We start from the raw sequence: 21,573 nt of genomic DNA on the forward strand, positions 1-21,573 counted from the left end.
GTAGCGTTTTGATTTGCAAGCGTTCCTGTTCTTGGTCACTTCTTTGCCTGGTTCCAGGCGCGCCCTCGGGTGATTCCCTGAGAGGTCGGAAGTTGCGGGGAAGGTGGGGTGGGGGGTGGAGGTAGGCTGGGGTCTCCGCCTAGGGAGGGAGACCGTGAATTCCCACGCGGGAAAGAAGGAAAACCACATCTTCATCTCTGCGTGTGTCTCTCTCTTGGTCCTTCTACTCCCCCAATCTGCGCTTGCGCGCACACTCACTCACTCAGCGATCTTGCACTTTTTAAAACGTGGCTCCTAGCGAGCCTTCAGCCAGTCTCCGTTCCAGGCGCTGGGACTGAGGTTGAGTGTTTGCAGAAGTTGCTGGCCTGCTGCACTTCTCCAGTTAGAGGGAAAGAGAAAAAAGAAGCTATTCCGAAACCTAAGACCATTCTTTGAGCTCCCTTCCACCGGTCTCCTTTTTATTTTCGGTTACTGAACTTTACAGGGGTTCTGCCACTCCACAGTTCCGTGTGGTTTCCACTCACTTTCCAATCCCTGCGCCTGGAGGGCCGCCTCTAGGCTGTGGGGCGGGCTAAGGTGTCCATTCGGCCCTCAACAGGAGTCCTCATCTTTTTTCCGCCTAGGCCGTTTCCCCCCTCCCACCAGGGATGCTCATTTTCTCTCCCCGTTGAGTTATCTGTCTCAAGGTAATATGAAGGATGAATGATACTTGCTTTCATTCTTACCCGTTTTGGCTTTTTTTTAAGAGGCCTCATTTTTTTTCTTTCTAAATTATTATTCACGGCAGGGTGGGTGGGTTATCATACAAAAAGAAGAAAATAAATTGATCAATTATCAAAGGGAATATAAAAATAAAGTATGAAAATACATTGATAAATTATCAAGAGGGTGGGGAAGGTGGGTAAAAAAGAGGAGCTGATACCATGGGCTCAAGTAGAAAGAGGGCAACATATGTACAAATGTGCTTGATACAATTGATGTATGGATTGTTATAAGAGCCCTCAATAAAATGATTTGTTAAAATAATAAAAAAAGGTTTAAATAAAAAGATATGCCCTTGAAGATTAAGGGTCCCTGACCCACGTCTTATTATTTTCAACAGTCACACATACACCAAATGAGACAATGAAAAGGCCAGAGGAACTGATGCAGTCCAATTACGGTGACAAACGGCATTTGTCTTGGCAACGGAATAGGCAGAATGCTCCTGAAAGGCAAGGGCGGCAAAGACGTCATCTGCAGTGTTATTCTCGAGACTGCAGCTCAAGACGGGGATTAGGGGCCAATGCCAGCAAAGGACAGCCTGATGGTTGGGAGAGCGAGAGAGCAAGAGGAAGACCGCCAAGGACACAGACTGACACAGCGGGCTGCAGTAAGGGGCCCAAAGGTAGCATCACTGGTGAGGCTGGCAAGGGGCTACACACGGCTTTGTTCTGTTGTAGAGTTGCTATGAATTGATGGCTCCCAACAACAAAAAGCAAAACTGAAGTGGTTTTTTGGAAAATCTTCTAATTTGAAAATCTTGCTTTCTCACTTTATTTTATTGCAAGGTGTGAGGGTTAGGTACAAATTTAAACGACAATGTGATAATCTTTAGTTATGTACTAAATATTATTAAAACCAAACTGCTCACTCAAAGTAATCATGGAGCGACTCAAAATATAGAACAATACTGAAAAACATCTTACTGGCCAATGATTGTGTTTTATTCTCTGAATATATCCAACTCAAACGTCATTTTCAGTAAGGTAAACTGTAATGTGAGTAGACAGCAATATACAAAGAATGACTTCATCAGACAAGTTTCCATTTAGTCAGGTGTAGCTGTCTTGATTGGTATAGACACATTTACATAACGGGCTGAGCTTGAGCCTTCTTTGCAAGCAGCTTTAGGTCTTGAATGCACTTGGCAATTGTTTCCTTTTCCTGAAACCAAGAAAAGAGAAATCTGGTTAGACCTTACCAAAGCATGAAAGGGCACTAACACCACAATGCAAACGCACATCTCCTAAGATGAGAATCTTAAGATCAATTCTTGATTTAATATGATAAATGACAAGGTTCTGAAATAAAATCTTTTACTACAGGAAATATGCAATCTAACTGAAACAATTCAAGGGACTAGTTAGAATGGTCTGGTGGATAAAAACTAAAGTATGTATAGTTGCAGGGCAGATATTACTGCTACCATTTGTCACAGATGCTGGCTTGCACAGCTAATATCTTCTTGAAAAAACAAAAACCCAACCCATTCGTAAAATAGAAATATTAGAAAGAATGGAAGTGTTATTCACTTCTCTGTACTCTTTGTATTCCAAGTTTCTGAAATAAGCACATATTAGTATGTACGTTTATGTAAAAACTGTTAGAAAAACAACCTATCTTTTACAGACAAGTTTTTCTAGTGCCATATAATTAAGTGGAAAATGATCAGATATGCCCAAGTAGCCTATCTATGAGGAAAAGAAGAACTTAAGTCACATAAACAAGTAAGTAACAAATAGCAATCGGATTAAATGGTTTGCAAGAGGACACGGACTGAAAATGGTGGAGTCAGGAACAGAAAGAACTCGGCAGCAGCCTTGTCTGGTTCCCATGTTCTACGAGCACACATTGGCTAATGCTACCCTAACACCAGCATCTGAACACAGGTCTCTCTCAACCAATGTTCTCAATGATCTTCCCATTGTTTCGGGCCTGTCCGCTGAGGGGCCCTTTGTCACCAACTTTGAGGAAAGAGGGGTGCCGCCACGTGCCTGCTGCGCAGAGATGCTCTGCACCACGCTCTTCTCCACCCAGTTGATCATGTGCTCTTGCTCCTTTCGGCGCGTCACATTTTGCACAGAGATATGGTAGTCCAGGCGATTCTTCACCTCCCGGTACACTCTGTGCAGCCGTTCCCGGTACGTAACCTCCAAGGCCATGGCGATATTATTCTGGGGTTAAAGGAAAGATGATGCACCGGATTCACTCGAGTATAAGCCGACCCAAATTTATCAACCCAGGCACCTAATTTTACCACAAAATCTGCATTTAAAATGTGCTAGAAAACTTGGCCTATGCCTGAGTATATATGGGGTATATATTGTTTGCACATATAAAGCATCACGTCAACTCTTTAAGATTCTGCTAGTTAGGACGACGTTCACCCTTCTTTTGTATTTAATGCAAAAGTATTTTATTTACCACGAATGACCACACATTGATGTGAGAGAATCCTTAACAGCTTGACTATGTAAATGTATATGTATGCATGTGTAAATATGCACATATATATGTATGAAGGCAGGTATATCACTAAGAGAGGGGAGGCCAGTGTTTGTTACTATGACCCTGGCTCAAAGAGTGAGCCATCTGTATCCTTATTGTTTGCTAATCCTGACTTGTGGTAACCTATTAACTTCCCTAATAAGACCCCTTAATTGTGAACATCATCTGTGAGCTGTGTGGACACCATAGTGACTTATCAAACAGCATAAATGCAACGTGGTGTGGGAGGAAAGCTTGGTGTCAGAATAAGCAAAGGACGGACCATGAAGGTTTGTCTGACCCCTGCTTCACTGCAATGGGAAGCCAGAGGTCAGAGATGGCCCTCCACTGTCACTGATTGTGACGTGAATGTCGGACTGTGAATGAGGAGGCCTGAAGACGAATTGATGCATTTGAATCATGGTGCTGGTGATTAACACTGCATGTACCATGGGCTGCCAAAAGAATAAACCTATCTGTCTTGCAAGAAGTAAAGCCAGAATGCTCCTTAGAGGCAAGGCAAGCAAGACTTTCTCTCTCATACTTTGGGCATGTCATCAGGAGATCAGTCTCTGGAAAAAGGATATGCTTGGAAAATGAAAGAGGAAGACACTTGACTAGCGGACACAGTGGCTTCAACAGCGGACTCAGACAAAGAACATTTCTGAGCGCGGTGCTCCGTCCCGTTGTGCACGGGGCTGCTCTGAGTCAGAACCAACTCTGCAGACAGCACTTAGCAGCAAGGAGAACACTGGTCCGCAGGCCGTAGAAGGCCCGTGGAAGAGCCGACACCAGCTAACATCACACGCCTCACCTGAGAAGTGGTCCAGCACAGGAGTGAGTTTAATTAAACATGTGATCAAACAGCCAAAGGTTTTAATAAAGGCTCCCCACCCCTGGTCTACAGCTAACACTATATTCTATACAGTGTCAAGACTTAAAAATATGAATGCAGAAATATTCACCTAATAAGACACAAAACTATTCCTTTGGAAACCTAGCAGGAGATCTTACTGCCATTCTGTTCTGTAACATTACAGCTTGACTCTAGTCTAGGTTTTCATAACTTTGCTAATAAGCACACCACATAAACCTCTCAGAGTTGTAAATCAAAATCCATTTATTAGACCATTTAGGAAAAAAGTGGATGACCCAGAGATTAGAACCTTAAGACATCCAGATTATTTCCATATTAAAAACCCATCCAAAAAACCCAAAACAACCTATGATAACGTTTTAGCCTATTCAGTAGTTAATTTCTGTTGCTGATGACTAGATCAGTTGTCATTTGTGATCCCCAACGTTTTTCAGTTCTGGAAATTTTCATTTAATCTGGTAATAGAACTTAAATACCAAGCACGAAGCTTACTAACCACTAAGGCTTACTGTGGGAGCCCTTAAATCTACCGAGTTTTCACATAAATTCAGCCTCCATTTCGATGCCTTATTTTAAAGAGATTCCACTCTATCAACGTTTCAATATTTAACAAAGCTCTAAATCGGCTGAATCCCATTTTTTAAAATGGCAAATAGATATATACATCATTTTATCTATCTTTTGCACTCATGTATAAACACTTGCTGAGAAAAATAATAACACTTGTTGAGTATCATTTCTAAACACTGTATCAGGGGTTCTCAACCTTCCTAATGCTGACCCTTTAATACAGTTCCTCATGTTGTGGTGACCCCCAACCATAAAATTCTTTTCATTGCTACTTAACTGTAATTTTGCTGTTATAAATATAAATAGTATGTAAATATCTGATATGCAGGATATATTTTCATTGTTACGAACTGAACACAATTAAACATAATTAAAGCATAGCGATTAATCACCAAACAATATGTAATTATATATCGTGAAATATTTGTGTTTTTCGATGGTCTTAAGCGACCCGTGAAAGGGTCGTTCCACCCCCAAAAGGGGTCTCGACCCACAAGTTGAGAACCGCTGCTCTACAGCTTGTCAATTAAATCTTTTATATCATCACGGTAAGATGGTCATTATCATTTTATGTACTTAACAGTAAAGGACTTAAAACTAAACCTACCGCCATCGAGTTGATGTGGACTCACAGTAACTCCATAAGCTGGCATAGAACTGCCCCTCAAGAGTTTCCTAGACTGTAATTCTTTAATGGAGTAGAAAGCCCTGTCTTTCTCTCAAGGAGTGGTTGGTGGTGTCAAACTGCTGACTTTGCGGTTAGCAGTCCAACCCTTAACCACGACAACTCCAGAGATCCCTGAAGCAGAGAAATTAAGGAACTGACCCAAAGTTACGAGGTAAAAAGCTGTGACGCTGACTCTGAATGCAGGCCCTGAAGCTTCAGCGTTTATGCTCTTGAAGATCCAAAGGGCATATGCAGCATTTTAAATTGTGACACACATTGCCAAGTTCCAAAGAGAAGTTGTATAATTTAATCTCACCAGCAACATGAACGCCTGTTACCCACAACTCTTGCTAATCTGATTGGGGGAGGTGAGGTTGATCAATTTTGTCAGATTACCTATGGAAATTTACATATGTAAAATAAAACTGTATTTACTTCTTTTCTCCATCAACAGTCCACATCATTTGCCTATGTTTCTAATGGGATCCTTTATGTCAAATGGAATGCATGGATTCTTCCCAATAGGTCAGTCATCTGTTAACTCTTAAAGCATGTAGGAATGCTTAACTTACACGAGATCAATTTAACACTTTTTCATATTAAGTATTTTGGATTTCGTTTCTTTGTAAGAAAGGATTTCCCAAACTCCAAGAATATAAAAAAGGTTTCAATTATTTTTCACTTTGTTTTCCATTTTTACTTATAGATGATCTTTAATTTAGCTAAAACCTACTTTAATATTGAGAGGTAGAAAATCAGCTTTATATCCACAGCTCTAAAACCCCAGTCAGCAAGTTGATTCTGACTCATAGTGACCCTAGAGGTCTGGGTTAAGCTGCCCCTGTTGGTTTCCGAAATCTTTACAAAAGAAGAAAGCCTCATTTTCTCGTGCAGAGTGGATTAGTTGTTTTGACCTGCTGACCTTGTGGTTAGCAGCCCAAGGTGTAAACTCTGCCACAAGGGTGGCCATTGGTCTTCACACTATATATTATTTATACATTATATATATATATATATATAATATATCAAGTACTAAATATATGACATGAGTAAATATATTATTGTACATATTTATGTTATACATGAGATAATTGTACCTTTCCACAACTAAGATGAAAATTTTATCAATCTAAATTAAATTCTCTGGTAGGGCGAACAGTTAGTACATTCAGCAGCTGACTCAGAGGTTGGAGATGGCACAATGGTTACAAGTTGGGCTGTGAAACCAAGATCCGAAGTTTGAAACCACCAGTTGCTCTGTGGGAGAAAAGATGGGGCTTTCTACTCTCATGAAAATTCACAGTCTCAGAAACTCCTATAGGGTCGCTGAGTGGCCACTGACTTGGTGGCAGTGAGATTTGTGTTTGGTTCGGTTTGGGTTGGAGGCACTGTAGACGACAGACCCAGAAAATCTGGAAAATCAGCCACTGAAACCCCACAGAGCAGTTGCACATGGAGCTGTCACCATGAGTCAAAACTGACTCGACGGGACTACTTTTCAAAAGAAAACATATTCAGGTTCATCTCTGGATCCTTTGATTTACTCCGTCAACCTGACTTCTATGTGCTACTTTAAATTTCTTACAAGTTGTTCAAGTTCCCCGACTGCCCCTCCAATTTCTCCCACAAACATGATCAATTTAGAGGTCAAAGTAGAGCCAAATGATATCTTTAGAGCATCAAGTCCTTCAACTTAAGAACAAGGTACTTAGAACCGTACCCCATGAACATTTTTATTTTCAAAATACACTTTTATACACCTAGGCCGCTTTTCTTAAATGGTACATCTTCCTTCAGCATATTGTTTGACGGCTTGCGGATTGTCTATAGCTTGTTGGTTATTGCCTATTAATTTTGTACCTAGACTCATTAGTAAATTTGCTTAAGAATCCTGATTTTCTCACACCTTCTAAACAATCATGTAATCTGTAAATAAAGATAACCTCACCTTTTCTTTTTCAAGTATTTAATCTTTTTTCTCCTCCCTCTAATTGCATTAGCTATCACTCCCAGAGTAATCTTACTAACAGTGACAAGCAGTCAGATTAACGTCTGCCCACTGAGTCCGATGGCTCGAGATGAAACAATGCTCTCCCAGATGAGGCTTTTGTTTGCTCTAACCCCTAGGGTCTTGACTGCCTCTGCCTCATAAATGACTGTTTCTAACACTGAGAAAAAAGCTAAGCATTAAGGACATCCAAACTTTACATCATTCTCTCTCACACACACCCCCCCAGTAAATTCTTACTACCACGTAAGCCAATCTACTTGAATTTGTACCCATAAGCTTTGCCTTTAATGATTTGCTGAGCCATTCATGCTCTTAGGGTCCACCCCTCCACTCGCGCACTAGATTCCAGGCCCTATGGTGTAAGGGCATCCCACTAGCAATTTTTCTTCTGTCTTTGTTACATTTCTCCACCTGCCTCTCTACTAGTTTCTATTAGATGTTAACATTCTGTATTTGCCGTCTTAAAAAAAAAATCTTGATTCATACTCTCCCCTTGCTAGATTTTGTAAATTCCTTGACAAAAGTGGTCTGTACTGATTCCAATTTCTTCCCCCACATTTCCAACCCACTCTAATTACACCACAAAAGCGGCTTTTACCCAGGTCACGAAGAACTTCTATGATGCCAAATTCTACATGAAATTCTTAAGCCCTTCATTACTTAACCGTTAGTAGAGCACCCATAAAATGACAAAGTCCGGGCACTGCCATGATTTTTACATGCCACCTTGCACTCAGGATTCCCAAATTACTACCGCCAAGTCAAAACACCCCCCACCCTCCCCTCCCTTTCCTGTGCCACCAATCAACTCGAGTTATTATCTAAAGGCCTACTGACAGCTCCACTTGGCTAGCACAAAGCCACCCCAAACTGACGCATACACAACTGAATGGTAATCTCAACAAGATGATCCTTCAAAACATCGTCTCCCTCCTCTGCTTAAAGACTCTAGTGACTTTCCCCCTTAGGTAATGCAAGTCAAGGTTCTTAACAAAGCAAGATAACCTTCTATCATCTGCCTCCTGGGCCCCTCTCTTCCATCTTTTCTGACCCACATGCACCACTTGAGCTATATAGGCCTCCCTACTTAAAAGTCCTTACAACTGCTCTGCTCGGAACACTACTTCCCCAGAAATCCGCAATTTATTTGGTCACTTCTCTGCTCAAATAATTTAACTGCCCTATAAGAAATTTAACTCATTCTCCTGTACTTTTTCCTTTAACACCACTATTCTCGTTTCATGTAACAGTTATCATCATCTACACCTGTTCAGTTACTTATTTTCTGTCACTTTCAGAATTGACATGAAGGCAGTGGGACTGTTTTCTAGAAAGTAGGCTCAAAGGGTAGGGACTTTGTTTTGTTTCTGCTAGATTCGTAGGACCCTGTATTGATCAGATTCTGACACACAAGAGGCTCCGTAAGTATTTGTTAAATAAGTATTTCCTACAATGAATAAAAACTTAATGAGTATTATGTTTATAAAAAACTACATCTTCAAATCTAGTTTTAAAAAAAAGGCCAGTGTGTGAGTGAATGTGAACGCCCACGCATATCAGGTACGAGAAGCATCATTTAAGTTGTGGACTGTATACATACATACTAAAAGAAAGCTTTAAACAGTCTGAACAATTGCATTCATGCACCCAAGAGTCTTTATGGATCCTACTAAAAGACACACACCCTTGGACAGATCCCATCAGAGGTTCTATGTCCAAGCTATTCTATCCAAGTCGATTTTGCTCTAAGTGGTACATGGACCACAGTGAGAAATACGGACCCAGACTCTCAGTATTTCAGATACCTCTCTTCCTAGTATCTCACGTCACAGGGGCTTCTTAGGTCCAATATAAGAGCACTGCAGCAGGCATCCAACACCAGACACAAAAGAGATAAATGACAATATAACTGGGTAAGTTCTTACGTTTGTTTTGAATCCAGTTGTATTTTGATCAGGGTGAAAAGCTCTTACCTGAAATTGTCTGCGTTGTGAAGTGGGAGGTTTGGTGTTTATCAAGCTCTATTTTACTGACGGCGTATCTTATTACATGCCATTTAAGTCAATTGTAATGCATTATTCTCCATTTGTGTGGTGCTAAAAGATTTTCTCTAAATTGTTTCTAATTTTAGAATATGAATTCTAATCATTTCTCCATTAAGCAATTCTTAAATACTCATAAACACATAGCCAGTGTCCACCCAAATTGTACCTTTTAAAAATAAAGTTCAGTTTATTCAACCATTCCATATAAGAAAGTCTACATTTCTCTGTTTCTAAGGAAAACAAGGAAGTAACTTCATTCTCTTCAGAAACGTATGAAACCTACCCTCTGAACATCAAAAAGGTAGTGGCGTTTCTGAACCAGGGCCTGCTGGGCCTTCTCCATATCAATCGCATCCTGGATGCTTTTGATGGAGGCCTGCTTTGCCTCTTCCAGCTTGGCAAGTTTGTCCTGAAATTAAATTTATAACAAAGATCAGTAAAGGCCGAGTAATAAAAACATGTTTCTTTTATGTTTCGAAGTTTTATCCCTCATTAGAAATAACACCCATTAAGAAATGCATAAATCCTTAGAAAGACAAATCTACTCCTGCCACCCCTTAAGGCCAACGAAGCCAGGCCTAAAAGGAACGAATGACTTGGGTGAAGAATGAGAAATCACGATCCTTTAAGAATGATTGCCTCCCAGCTTCCTATGCCTTCAATTTATGGCTTAGCCCACACTAACAATGTAACGCCTTGCTGAACGACATTATGGAAAAGCTGGAGAAAGTCTGAGAGATTAGAATCCTTTATAGTCTAAAACAGAACTTGGAAAAAAAAGCCTTTCCGGCTCTTACCTCATTGAGTTTATCAGCAAATTCCGCAACAGAGGGACCATATTTTTTAATGCCATAGATAAGCAACCCTATTGTTGCTATGCTCGAGAACGTTTCTGCGGTGACCACATATATTTCTTTGGATAGAAAATATAAAATAAGCCCAGTTCCGAGCATGTAAGGTCCTGGGTAAAAAAAACAAACAAACGTTTTTTCATGAATGAATACTCTATGTCTAAAAAGTAGAAAATATGGCTCTATTTGATTAAATTGTTATACAACAATTTAAAATAACCAGATTTAACAATAACTCACAAAATTAAAGAGGATGGTAGAGCTGAAAGAACAAGGCTCCAGACTCAGGGAAAATTAAACTTAACAGAAATCGAATAGTTTAAATAACCTCTGAGCTCAGTTTCTCCATCTGCAAAATGGGAACTGTAGCTTCTTTCTGGGGTTGCTGAGACCAAGAAATAATCTAAGTAAAGATCAATAAACAGGAGCCACCCTACAAAGATGTAAGGGCTACTATGTCCAGGACATTCATACTATTTATTCAATGGGATCAATGTACAGAATAAAATCCATCTGTTCTGATTTCTGATAGCAAACTGACACTGGAAATGAGCAAAACAAAAATGAAACAACAGTAACATGCACATAAAAGGGGCTCAAACTATAAGGATTCTCAAGTCTTAAAGCACCCAATGCTTCCAATATGGCTACCTTTTAAATTCAGCTGCACCTTGAGTTCTGAAAGGTTACAATCAGAACATACATTTCTTTAGGATTTTCCCGTGCCTCACAGCATGTTACGCAGGGACAGAAGTGGTCTTTACGGCAGCATTTTACGTGGTTTCTGATCAATAATAGTACCAAGGATGTCAGTATATATCAGCAGAATAAAGCCATTACAATAACATATATTTTACCCAGAGTTTTCCATATTGCATTTCAATGGTTCTTTTCTTTTTAAAATCTGCCTTTAATATACATAAAAATTAATAGACTATTGGGTTTACAATAGGTAGGTTCCCAAAATACATAAGGAAGCTCTAGCATATGTAACATTTCCACTAACGTTTCCTGCCATTTCTGATAGTGAAATGCCACTCAGGCTAGGCTAGAGTTCAAAACAAAACAAAGCAACACAACACACTGGTTTTCAAAGGCAATCTATGTAGTAGAAAGAACTTTAAACTTAGCCAGAGGGCCTGGATTCAAGTTCAGCTTAGTTTAAAAAAAAAAAAAAAGATGTTGACAAATTATTTTAAGTTCTGGTAATATAAATGTCTTCTCAGGGACATTATAGGATTAAGTAAGTTAAAGCATATAGCACTGTAAAACTTGGTATTAGAAGAGTTTATGCCCATTAAGAGGGAAAACCAGTAATGATTATACATTTTTGTTCATGTATGTGTGTACAAAAAGTTTCTACTGCATCCCATTTTATCCATTCCTTTTCCCACTACCTGTTAAGAGTATTATAGTTACTCATTCCTTTAGTTTCTGCATCTTACATGTTTTATGATGGCAGGGATTTAATTTACCTCACTACTATATTTCCACTGTCTATAACAGTGCCTGACATATAGTAGATAATGAATTTCAATCAATTTAATCCATTCAAACAGATGAAGACAACACTATAAAATTACATTAAAATTCCAAATGACAGAGTAATCACATCAAGTCACTGAATCACCTCCACAATTTCCCTGGAAAAACTGCTAATTTGTTTTTTCGTGGTATATGTGGAAGTTAAAGGGTCACTAAAATGTTGGGTTAACACAAACCGCACCACCCAAAGATATCCTGAGTGCTCACCTGTGACCCCAGTTTTAGGATAAAGGAACTGGAAGAATTCCTCAGGGATCAGCCCGAAGCGAACTTTTCCTCCATATTCAGGAAGAGGTGGTACAGGGGCAAGACTTGGCTGCCCTGTGTGAAAGATCCTTGCGGTTTGCAGTGCCCTGCGGGTAGAATTAAACAAATGTAAAGCCTATTCTTTGAAGAAAACATAAGGTTTAAGCAATCAGCAGAAACAACAAATGGGGGTGAAGACTGAGGAGTTTATCAGGAATTGTTATAAAGCGGACAGGAACCAATAATGACTGATAATTAGCTGTGTGACAAGGACAAATGACTCAATTGTAGACAGTGAGAGCTTCATGAAACCTATATTGCACTGGAATCCCTGAGGGGACATCGTTAGGTCTTTGTACAGTGATTAACAAAATGTACAAAAATATATCGACCTTACTGACAATTGTGTTCAAATCCTAGATTCACTACTTGACTTTGAACAACTAATTTAAGTTTGGGGAACTAGGTAGGAGACAACAGATAAAACGAGACTAGGATCTTTGTCCCTGATCGGGCTGCTCAAGATAATGCTTGACATACAAGGGAGCTTCCAAAACTTTGTGGAAAAACGGAGTTGAGCGATAATGGAATTCTTCCGTGCACTCTTTGAAGCCCTCTCATACAGGTATGTCCTCTGTGCTGTGAGCTCCTTGATTGAACGTTTCCCTTTTTGTATGTTTCCTCAATTAGAGATCTAACTACTATAAGAAAAAGACCTTTTCAAGACTGGTTAGTTCTAGTTATGGCCTCGTTATAAATCGAGCTGCTATGCAGGCCCTTGAAACTTCGACTCACTGTTTCTAAATTTTCTTTTCCATATGAGAAGCTCAAGACATCTGTGTTAAATAAACACCTCAGTTCCGAAATTCCAATTTTCCTTCACAAGGAGCTCCCAGGCTTTGTTTCAAAAAATGGGCATGCAGAACCGAATATAATACTTTAATCAGAAGTCTATTAAGTTTCTGGTCACACAAAATTTCCTTTTTTCCGTATTTGCTACCAAGATTTAAGGAGCCCTGGTGGAATAATGGGCTACCTACTGGGCTGCTAAGCTCAAGCGCAGCCTCTCAGTGGGAGAAAGATGAGGCTGTCTGCGTCTGTAAAGTAGGAAAGTCTTGGAAACCCAAAGGGGAAGTTCTACTCTGTCCTACAGGGTCGCTGGGAGTAGGAATTAACTTGAAGGCAATGGTTTGGTTTGCTTTACCACGCAAGTCTCCTTGGCAGTTTCCAGAGGAACAGCAAGGTGGTCAGTAGGGTCAGAGAATGATTTCAAAAGAGAATAGAGATCCCATCAAAGCGCTAAGATGGGTCAATTCATACTGGATCTTCTGGTTACGCTAAATAGTTTGGATTCTATTTCCAATGGAATGGAGTACTCTGGAGAGTTGTAGGTGGGAAAGTGACGTAATCCTCCTGGCTATTCCCTGGCCGACTCAGATGGGCACAGGCCTTGATCAATTGCTTGGACCCAACCAGAAGCCCCTTGGAAGACAGGACTGGAAAGCTGTACTGTCTACTCTTTATACATGGGGCCACCATGAGTTAGATCAACTCGAAAGGAATGGTTTACTTATGTATTTATTGTAATTGTGAGAATTAGCTTTACTGGGCAAGACCAAGGTTAAAAGGAGTCTAGTTAAGAGTGGACTGAATTATGTCGAGGTGAGAGATCACAGTGCCTTTTACTTGAGCAGAAGCGGTTCGAATCATGACATTAATATGGAAAAAGAGCTTTGGTAATAGACTAGAGAGATACTGAGTGTGAAGGACACAGAAGTCTAGGCTGCTTCTTTGTATTTTGTATATAGAATTAATTTATTATACCACATTACAGCGTTTGTTTCCATGTCTGTTCGAAGTAGCCAACTACCAAACTCAGTGCCATCGAGTCAATGAAGAATCGTAGCAATCCTATAGGACAGGGCAGAACTGCCCCTGCAAGTTTCCAAGACTATGAATCTTTAGGGGAGTAGAAATCCCCATCTTTCTCCCACGGAGCAGCTGGTGGTTTTGAACTGCTGACCTTGTGAATCAGCCCAACTGTAACCACTATGCTACCCGGGCTCCTTTAGTCAACTATCGCTTCTTTTTATTCCATACAAAAGAGCTGAGGGAAGATCTGAGTCATTTTTTCAAGCGTCCTGGTGGTGGTTCTAGGGCTTAGTTACTGAATCACAAGGAAAAGCCCATAGCAGAGAGCGTTGTTTTAGGAATAATACTCACCAGTAACAGTGGACAGTTACTAAGTATATACTGAGTCCCAGGCACGGTTCTTAAGAGTTTCCGGGGAATGAAGTCTCTGAACACCCTTAACTGTACCACAATCTCCAATTTGCAGGCAGGACACTTACAGCCACATAGCTATTACCATTGGAAGCTAGGAGTTGTCAGTCCCCACTCATGCCATTACTTTATAGTCCCGCCTTCTTCAAGTGACTGCATCGGAGATACCTATTCGTACTTATTTTTGCACCCTTTGTGGATGAGAAGCTCAATGCTCAATATTGGCTGGATCAATGAGTGGTGGCTCTATACCTTATGATCTGGCAGTAAAATATAAGTGTGGGCGACAGAAGAAAACCAACATCTTTCATTGTTTATTAAGTAAGACTTGCTTGTGGACATGTAATCTGGTAAATTCGATACATATGGGCGATCGCAGCTCCTTTTGCTGAAGGTCACTGGGAGAGGGGCGAAGCTTAAGACCCCCAAATCAGGGTTTCTTGTCTAGCTAAAACACCTCCTTTAGTCTCCTTGAAAGCTACGCCGTAAGGTATTAGACAGCTCCAGGCAGTCACAAGAACAAAAATGTCTACAAGAGCTTCCAAGCATTACCGGAAGGGTAACTTCTGGTCTAAGGCCAAGAAGTGGAAAAGTGCAAAGTCAAACGAGGTGAGAAAACAAGAGCCAAGGGGAACGAGGGGGAACGTAACAGTGCCACACTTACCCTGGACCTAGGAGAGCCGCGTTCTTCAGAGCGGGGGCTGCAGATACACAAGGCGCAGGTCAGCAAAGTCAAGGTGGAATGAGATCCCCTTCCTCGGTCCCCGCGAGATCCAACTATTTTACGACCCTCCACCTCTTCCCTTCCCAAGACCCAGAGCTCCCTCTGGGGCAGCACCGATCACTCTTCTTCCAGGCCCAAGTCTCTCCGGGTCTCTCTTGGTTGGCCCCTGACCGCTTTGCTCCCACCTCCCCCGCCCGCGACTCTTACACTCGCCTCTTTCTAATCACCCCAATGGCCTGCACCAAGGTCTAGAACCCTCACCCGCTGTGGCGGCGGCAGAAAGCACCACCCGGGACAACATGGTGAGGGAGGGTCCAGGCGGCGGTCGTAGCGTCCCTGTGACCCCGACGAGAGAAGCCGTCAGGGACAGGAGCAAGATGGACGCTCACAAATCTCGCGATAAGAGAATGTCGGGCCCCGCCCCCCTCTCATTAGCTTTCGTTCGAATTCTCGCGAGAACCTGTTGCCGGAGGGAAACAACCTAGTGTGGGAGCAATTCTCGCGAGATGTGGAGTTGCTGTAGCCTCAGGGAAAGGGGCGGAGGCCCCGGCAGAGTTGCCCCACGTGAGATAGCTGCGGAGCTGAGTCTCTGGCCGGCGTCCAGTTTGGGTCTAGGTAGGCGTTGGGGCTGTGGAGATGAGGAAGGAAGCTCCGCTCCCCATGGTGCCGCCGGCGGCCCGAGAATGGAACCTGCCCCCTAATGCGCCCGCTTGTATGGAGCGGCAGTTGGAAGCGGTGCGCTATCGGTCCGGTGAGCTGAGATCCTGGGCCTGGGCGCCCCCTCCTCCGGACTCACCCTCCCAGCCCTTTCCCGCACGCCATCTCAAGCCTTTCCCCACACCGTTGAGTTTAGTCCCCAAGGCCGCCTCGCGTTCCTGAGCTCAATTCTCTAACCAACCCGTGCGCGTTCCTCGGCGCGGTCACCATGGAGACGGGCCCTTCCACCCCGCGCGTACTGACAGCTTCTCGCCCCCACCCCCCACCCCTCTAGATGGGGCGCTCTTGCTTGGAGCTTCCAGCCTGAGTGGCCGCTGCTGGGCTGGCTCCCTCTGGCTTTTCAAGGACCCTTGTTCTGCCCCCAACGAAGGCTTCTGCTCCGCCGGAGTCCAGACGGAGGCCGGAGTGGCCGACCTCACTTGGGTGGGGGACAAAGGTATCCTCGTGGCTTCTGATTCGGGTGAGTCATCTTTCCATCCCTCCTCGAGGACCTAGGGCACCCCGGGGTACAAGTCGGAGTGGGTTGACATCCGATACTTAGAATTTGGGGGAGTCTGAGAGTGTTGACTCCAAACGGGAGCTCTTGTGAATGGGAACTACTTTGCCCAAGGTTCTAAATTACTGGGCGACAGAATTGGATTGGCATGATTTTTCTTTGTGAATCCTGCCCAGCAAGGGTTATAATGTTCACTGGCCTTAGAATGATGCTGAAACCAATCTCTGAGTGTCTGCCCATGTACTTGTCTTAAAAGTCTTCGGTCTGTTTTCATTAGTTTGAGTGTCAGGATTAACAATAAAGGCTTTGGCACTAAGTTGTCAGGCACTTTAAGAAAGGATGAAAGTGGGGTAATTAAATGTTGGGCCTCTGACCGTTGAATTTGAACCCTGCATAGTTAAAACAACTGGGGGGCGGGGCAGTGGGGTGTTCTCTTTTAACCAGACCCTATATAAAACATTCATTTATTCAACAAGTATTTATTAAAACTCTGCAAGACGTTTATTCAAAAGCTTTAGCAGATACTTGTATCTATATAATTGTCAAGGTTTAACCCCTCCATACTGTACTGTGCAGTTGTGGACTTAGCCTTGTCTTCTGGGAGCTGGTTTTCCAGTGTCTTCTCACTGGAAGCAGAATAATGGATTTTGCCAGCCTTTCCCTCTTTCCCTAAAGAGCCTTGGTTGGCGCTGTGAGGTAAGCATTAACCTGTAAGGTTGGTAGTTCAAAACCACCAGCCTTACCTCTGGAGAAAAATGAGGCCGTCAGCTCCCTTAAAGATTCACAGCCTTGGAAACTACACGGGGTTTGCTGTGAGTAGGAGTCGGCTTCATGGCAGAAGGGTTGGTTTGGTCCATGGAACTTGAGTTTTTCCGAAGGATTTCCTCATTGTCTGTTTTAAGGAATATGATAATGCCAAGTGGCTTAACCAAACCCACTGCCTCCGAATCAACTCTTATTCATAGTGACCTTATAGGGCATAGTAAAATGGTCCCTTTGGGTTTCCAAGACTGTAAATCTTTATAGGAACAAACAGCCTCATCTTTCTCCCATGAAGTGACTGGTGGGTTTGAACCACTGACCTTGTAGCTAGCAGCTCAATGCATAAGCCTCCACACCACCCAGGGCTCAGGAGTTAACTAAACCCTCTAATGGCATGGGCTTTACTTCTATAGGAATAATTTATTTACTCAGTAACCATGGATGTGAATGTCTCCCTAGGTCTAACCCAAGTCTATGTTTTCCTCGCCCCCATCTCCAACCAGGTGCTGTTGAATTGTGGGAGCTGGATGACAACGAAACGCTCATTGTCAGCAAGTTCTGCAAGTACGAGCACGACGACATCGTGTCTACAGTCAGTGTCCTGAGCCCCGGCACTCAAGCTGTCAGCGGCAGCAAGGACTTCTGGTACGCCCGCCGTCCCTCCTCTCATCACTCCTCTTTGTAGGCCTCCTTTGCCCATTCTGCCATCTTATTAGCCCTATTAAGTATTGTTTGTTTGTTTTCTTGTAGTGATTTTTATTTATTATTAATAATTTTATTGGGTGTTGTAGTGAGTTTTAAAAAATATACATGTATTTTCCCATAGTTCAATCAACTTCCAAGCGTTCTTTTTCTTCCTTGTCTCCTTGACGTCGTCTCCCTTTTACCCCACCCACCAGCACCACTGTACCCCCACCCCACCTCCGAAATTCTTATTCTACTTGCTGTCCCTATCGGTTCATCAGTCCTGGGTTTCATTTACTGAAAGACAGAAAGACATGACACAACGTCAAGAGGGTGACCCCAATGACATAACACCTCTGAGATAAACCCTAATAAGAACAAACCATAAAAATACAGAAAATGTTGAAAACCAGATCAGGGTCCAGCATGCACCGGAGGGGGGATCAGCTGACATAGTTTTAACCATTCAGGTGGATTTAGCCCTTTGATCTTCTATACTCATCTCTCCAATGCACTGTTTAGTTTTGAGGTCATTCTAAGAACCTGGTGACTGATGGAGCCCTGGTGGTATAGTGGATTAAGCCACAAGGTCAGTGGTTCAAACCTTTGGGAGAAAGATGAGACTGTTGCCATAGAGATTTAATCTTGGCAACTGTCAGGAGCAGTTTAATTCTGTCCTGTAGGGTCGCCATGAGTTGGAATTGACTCAGTGGCCATGGATTCAGAGGGGGTTTTCTTGTTTATTTGGTTACTGATTATGACATGGATGTCCTTGGGGATTTTTCAGGCCATTGCTATGGACCATAGCAGAGATCAGGGAATGAAGAAAAATGGGACATGTTGGTTGAAGGAAGGACCTCTCTCAATAAAGGTTTTTATGTAGGTAGTCTGGCTCAAGGTCAGGCTTTGAATTGTTTCTTCCCAGTACAGCCATGGCTGAGGAAGTAAAGGAACATTGGGTGTGGTGAGTCAGAATGATAACTGGAAGGGGGAAATTATTCTTGTAGCACTGCTAGCAACTTCATTTCCCTCTTGGAAAACTGGGTCGGCAGAGATGTGCAGTGAGACAAGCAGACCTCTTGGCTCTGGTTCTGAACAGAGTCGGAGACAGTGGTGTCCCGCTCAAAGATGGTGGCTGACCTTGCTACTTGGATGTGTTTCACGCTCCAGTTTTGCCAGCAATCCATTCTCACATATCAGGCTCTGGAAAGGGTTCACTACACTTCTTAGTCTCCCACTTCAGGGCTTCCGCTGGTAATTTTTCCAGTTCTGGTTATTCTGAATCACCCAACTTTTTAAAATGCGGGTCTATTCTGGTTTCGGTTGGTCAGCCTGGATGGAGCCAGTTTGAAGTCAAGATTAAGTGTCTGTATCCTTTTGCTTCTTAGCATCAAGGTTTGGGACCTTGCTCAGCAGACAGTACTGAACTCCTACCGAGGTGAGTGAGCGTGCCAGTTGTTCTGACTCTCCCCTTTGGGCTCATGGAGCCTGGCTGGCACGTTGCGGGCAGCAGTTCCATTTTCACTTGTGTAGGTATGGTTTTCCTCTCAAGCTAAAGCCAGACTGCAATTTCTACCGCTTGCCTTTTCGTAATTTCCCCATTTCTGTTGATGGCCTTGCCACCTTGGTCACACAGGCCCAAACTCCCATTTCTCGCCGCCCTGCCAGCCCATCGCTGTCCTGTGTTCACTCCCTGTCAGGCTTCCCCTCGAGTGGATGGTGGCACTGGACTCGCCACTTCAGATCTGTTGCTGTTTGGGTCTCTGGTATTTTGTGGCCTACAGATTTAAAATTCCATTTTTCTTCAGACCTTTTTACTCTCATTTGCCCTTCAAGTACACTGCACTAGCTAAACCCACTCACGGTAAATTTGGGATAGTTGAATGATAAAAGCCCTGAGACATGCGAATCTCGAACTTGAAATAACACTTCTATGCAATTTCTGTTTTCCGTTAAGAACCATCATGCGCGTCTAAGACTCCTTTCTGCTCACCTCCTGGCGGTTGGCTTCCTTTTGTGTCAGTCTTGTGTTTGTGCTGTGCATGAAGTAAGCTTGGTCCTCTTCTGTGCTCATACCATCTGCTCTTTGTCCTGCTCTTTGCCCCTTTTGTCCCTTAGTGCGGAACCCTTGGGTTTTGTACCTCGTGAGTATTGCACCTGGTATGGGGTGGGCTGGGTGAGGGGTCCTCTGTAAAAGGGGGATGGGTGGTGGTGATGGGAGAGATCGGAACAAGGACCTGGCAAGCTGCAGATGGTTTCTTAAGTCATGTGAAGAGGAGAACATCGGAGAAGTTGGCTTCTTGAAGTTTTTAGCATCTAGGAATCCCTGGAAGGTTTTTGTGTATTTGTAGTATATGTATGCCAGTATGAAAACTATTTTCAAATCATTTATAGCATCTACATCCAGGGCACTTCAAAAAGTTTGGGGAAAAAGTCCACTAATTTCATTTTCCATGATTTTTGGAAACTCCTTTAAGCCCTGTTGCTCCCCCCCCCCTTTTTTTTGGTTTTATTCCTTAACTTTTATATGAATCAGATGAATGTTTACAGAACATCATCAGTTTCACATTCAGCCATTTACACACGTTTTGTTTTATCTCGTCCATTATAATCCCTGCAATGTATACTTACTTATTTTCTCTTTCGCCATGTGAGTCTTTTTTTTTAATACTTTTATTGGGGGTTCTTATAGCTCTCAGCCTCGGATTTCTCTCCCCCTCAACCTGTAGGCTTTGTCTTAATAGTCTCTCAGTAAATGTGTTAAATTCCATCATGCAGCCAGGACTGCTTCTCCTACCCTCCCTCCTGCCTCTTGATGGTATCTGATAGGATGACGTGCTGCTTTATGATGCCCCCAGTCCCACCTCTGTCTGATGTCCCTCTCTGCAGCTCATTCTGGGCCAGTCACTTGTGTCGCTGCCTCTCCTCACAAGGACTCCGTGTTTCTGTCATGCAGTGAGGTGAGGTACTCCTTCCCTGCTCCACTTGGTCACCACACCCAAGTTCTCTCCGTGGGCCAAGTAGAGACACCCCCCCCCACCCACCCCCACCCCTACCCCCCGCAGCATGTGAAGCACTCCCTTTTTCTCTCCCCTATTTATTCTTCCAGGACAATAGAATTTTACTCTGGGATACTCGCTGTCCCAAGCCAGCATCACAGATGGGTGAGTCTGGGAACCAGTCGGGGAGTCGTGCTAGGGGCCCACTCGGAGGAGGCTTTCCTTGGCCAGAGTTCAAGGCACAGTTGCCAGACGCCCAGTCACCGAGACAAAAAAAAACTGACCTAATCTTCTTTCTCACTGAGGCGCTGCCAACTCCTTTTTGTGCAGCGGCCACTAAGGCTGGCATGCTTCCTGGGTGGGGGTTCCGTTAGTCCCGGGGTGGGCAGAGGGACCACTTAGCATCTTAAAGGTTGTGCTTGAAATTTGCCTTTGACACATGTCCAGAAAGGGCAGGAGGCTGATGGGTAAATGGAGGTATGGGGTTCCAGGGTGAGGCCATGGTGACCCTCTGAGGTTTGGAGAATTCGAGAGGTGTGCCCAGGACTTAGGAGTCAGTTCATTGGAAAAGCGCCAGTCTTGACTCCAACCCTTGCTTTCCTCTTTACAGGCTGCAATGCCTCTGGCTACCTCCCTACCTCACTGGCTTGGCATCCTCAGCAAAGCGAAGCCTTTGTCTTTGGTAAGGAAGATCATGTGTTAAGTTGCTTGAAGGTGGGGGTGAGAGCTACACCTTTGTGCTCGGGGTTTTGGCAGCAAGTCATCAGCACACTTGGGCACTTAGCAAACGTAGAGGTGGAGTGGTGAGATAGTCCTAAAGTCATTTCGCTGTAGCCTTGGAGAACCC

General features: G+C 43.2%; 2 protein-coding genes across 2 annotated transcripts in view; one reads left to right on the top strand and one right to left on the bottom strand.

Annotated features, from left to right (window-relative positions):
* Positions 1-1,684: 1,684 nt before the first annotated feature.
* ATP5PB (ATP synthase peripheral stalk-membrane subunit b) lies at positions 1,685-15,447 on the bottom strand. Its single transcript, XM_004699183.2, has 7 exons — positions 15,330-15,447; positions 15,009-15,045; positions 12,023-12,168; positions 10,217-10,380; positions 9,703-9,828; positions 2,757-2,936; positions 1,685-1,926 (listed from the first exon to the last, which is right to left on the bottom strand). Exons 1-7 carry the CDS (start codon positions 15,367-15,369, stop codon positions 1,849-1,851), a joined length of 771 nt encoding a protein of 256 aa, XP_004699240.1. The 5' UTR covers positions 15,370-15,447; the 3' UTR covers positions 1,685-1,848.
* A 150-nt stretch (positions 15,448-15,597) lies between these two features.
* The window catches only part of WDR77 (WD repeat domain 77), an 8,844-nt gene continuing 2,868 nt past the window's right edge, over positions 15,598-21,573 (top strand). The window contains exons 1-7 of the mRNA XM_004699184.2: positions 15,598-15,819; positions 16,060-16,245; positions 17,547-17,688; positions 19,116-19,165; positions 20,617-20,687; positions 20,837-20,891; positions 21,337-21,408. Coding sequence (XP_004699241.1) covers positions 15,705-15,819; positions 16,060-16,245; positions 17,547-17,688; positions 19,116-19,165; positions 20,617-20,687; positions 20,837-20,891; positions 21,337-21,408 — 691 coding nt within the window. The 5' untranslated portion in view covers positions 15,598-15,704. The remainder of the gene's footprint in view (positions 15,820-16,059; positions 16,246-17,546; positions 17,689-19,115; positions 19,166-20,616; positions 20,688-20,836; positions 20,892-21,336; positions 21,409-21,573) is intronic.

The sequence above is a fragment of the Echinops telfairi genome, unplaced genomic scaffold (genome assembly GCF_000313985.2).
Source record: "Echinops telfairi isolate 266 unplaced genomic scaffold, ASM31398v2 ScPeMD7_443;HRSCAF=831, whole genome shotgun sequence".
NCBI classification, from domain to species: Eukaryota; Metazoa; Chordata; class Mammalia; order Afrosoricida; family Tenrecidae; genus Echinops; species Echinops telfairi.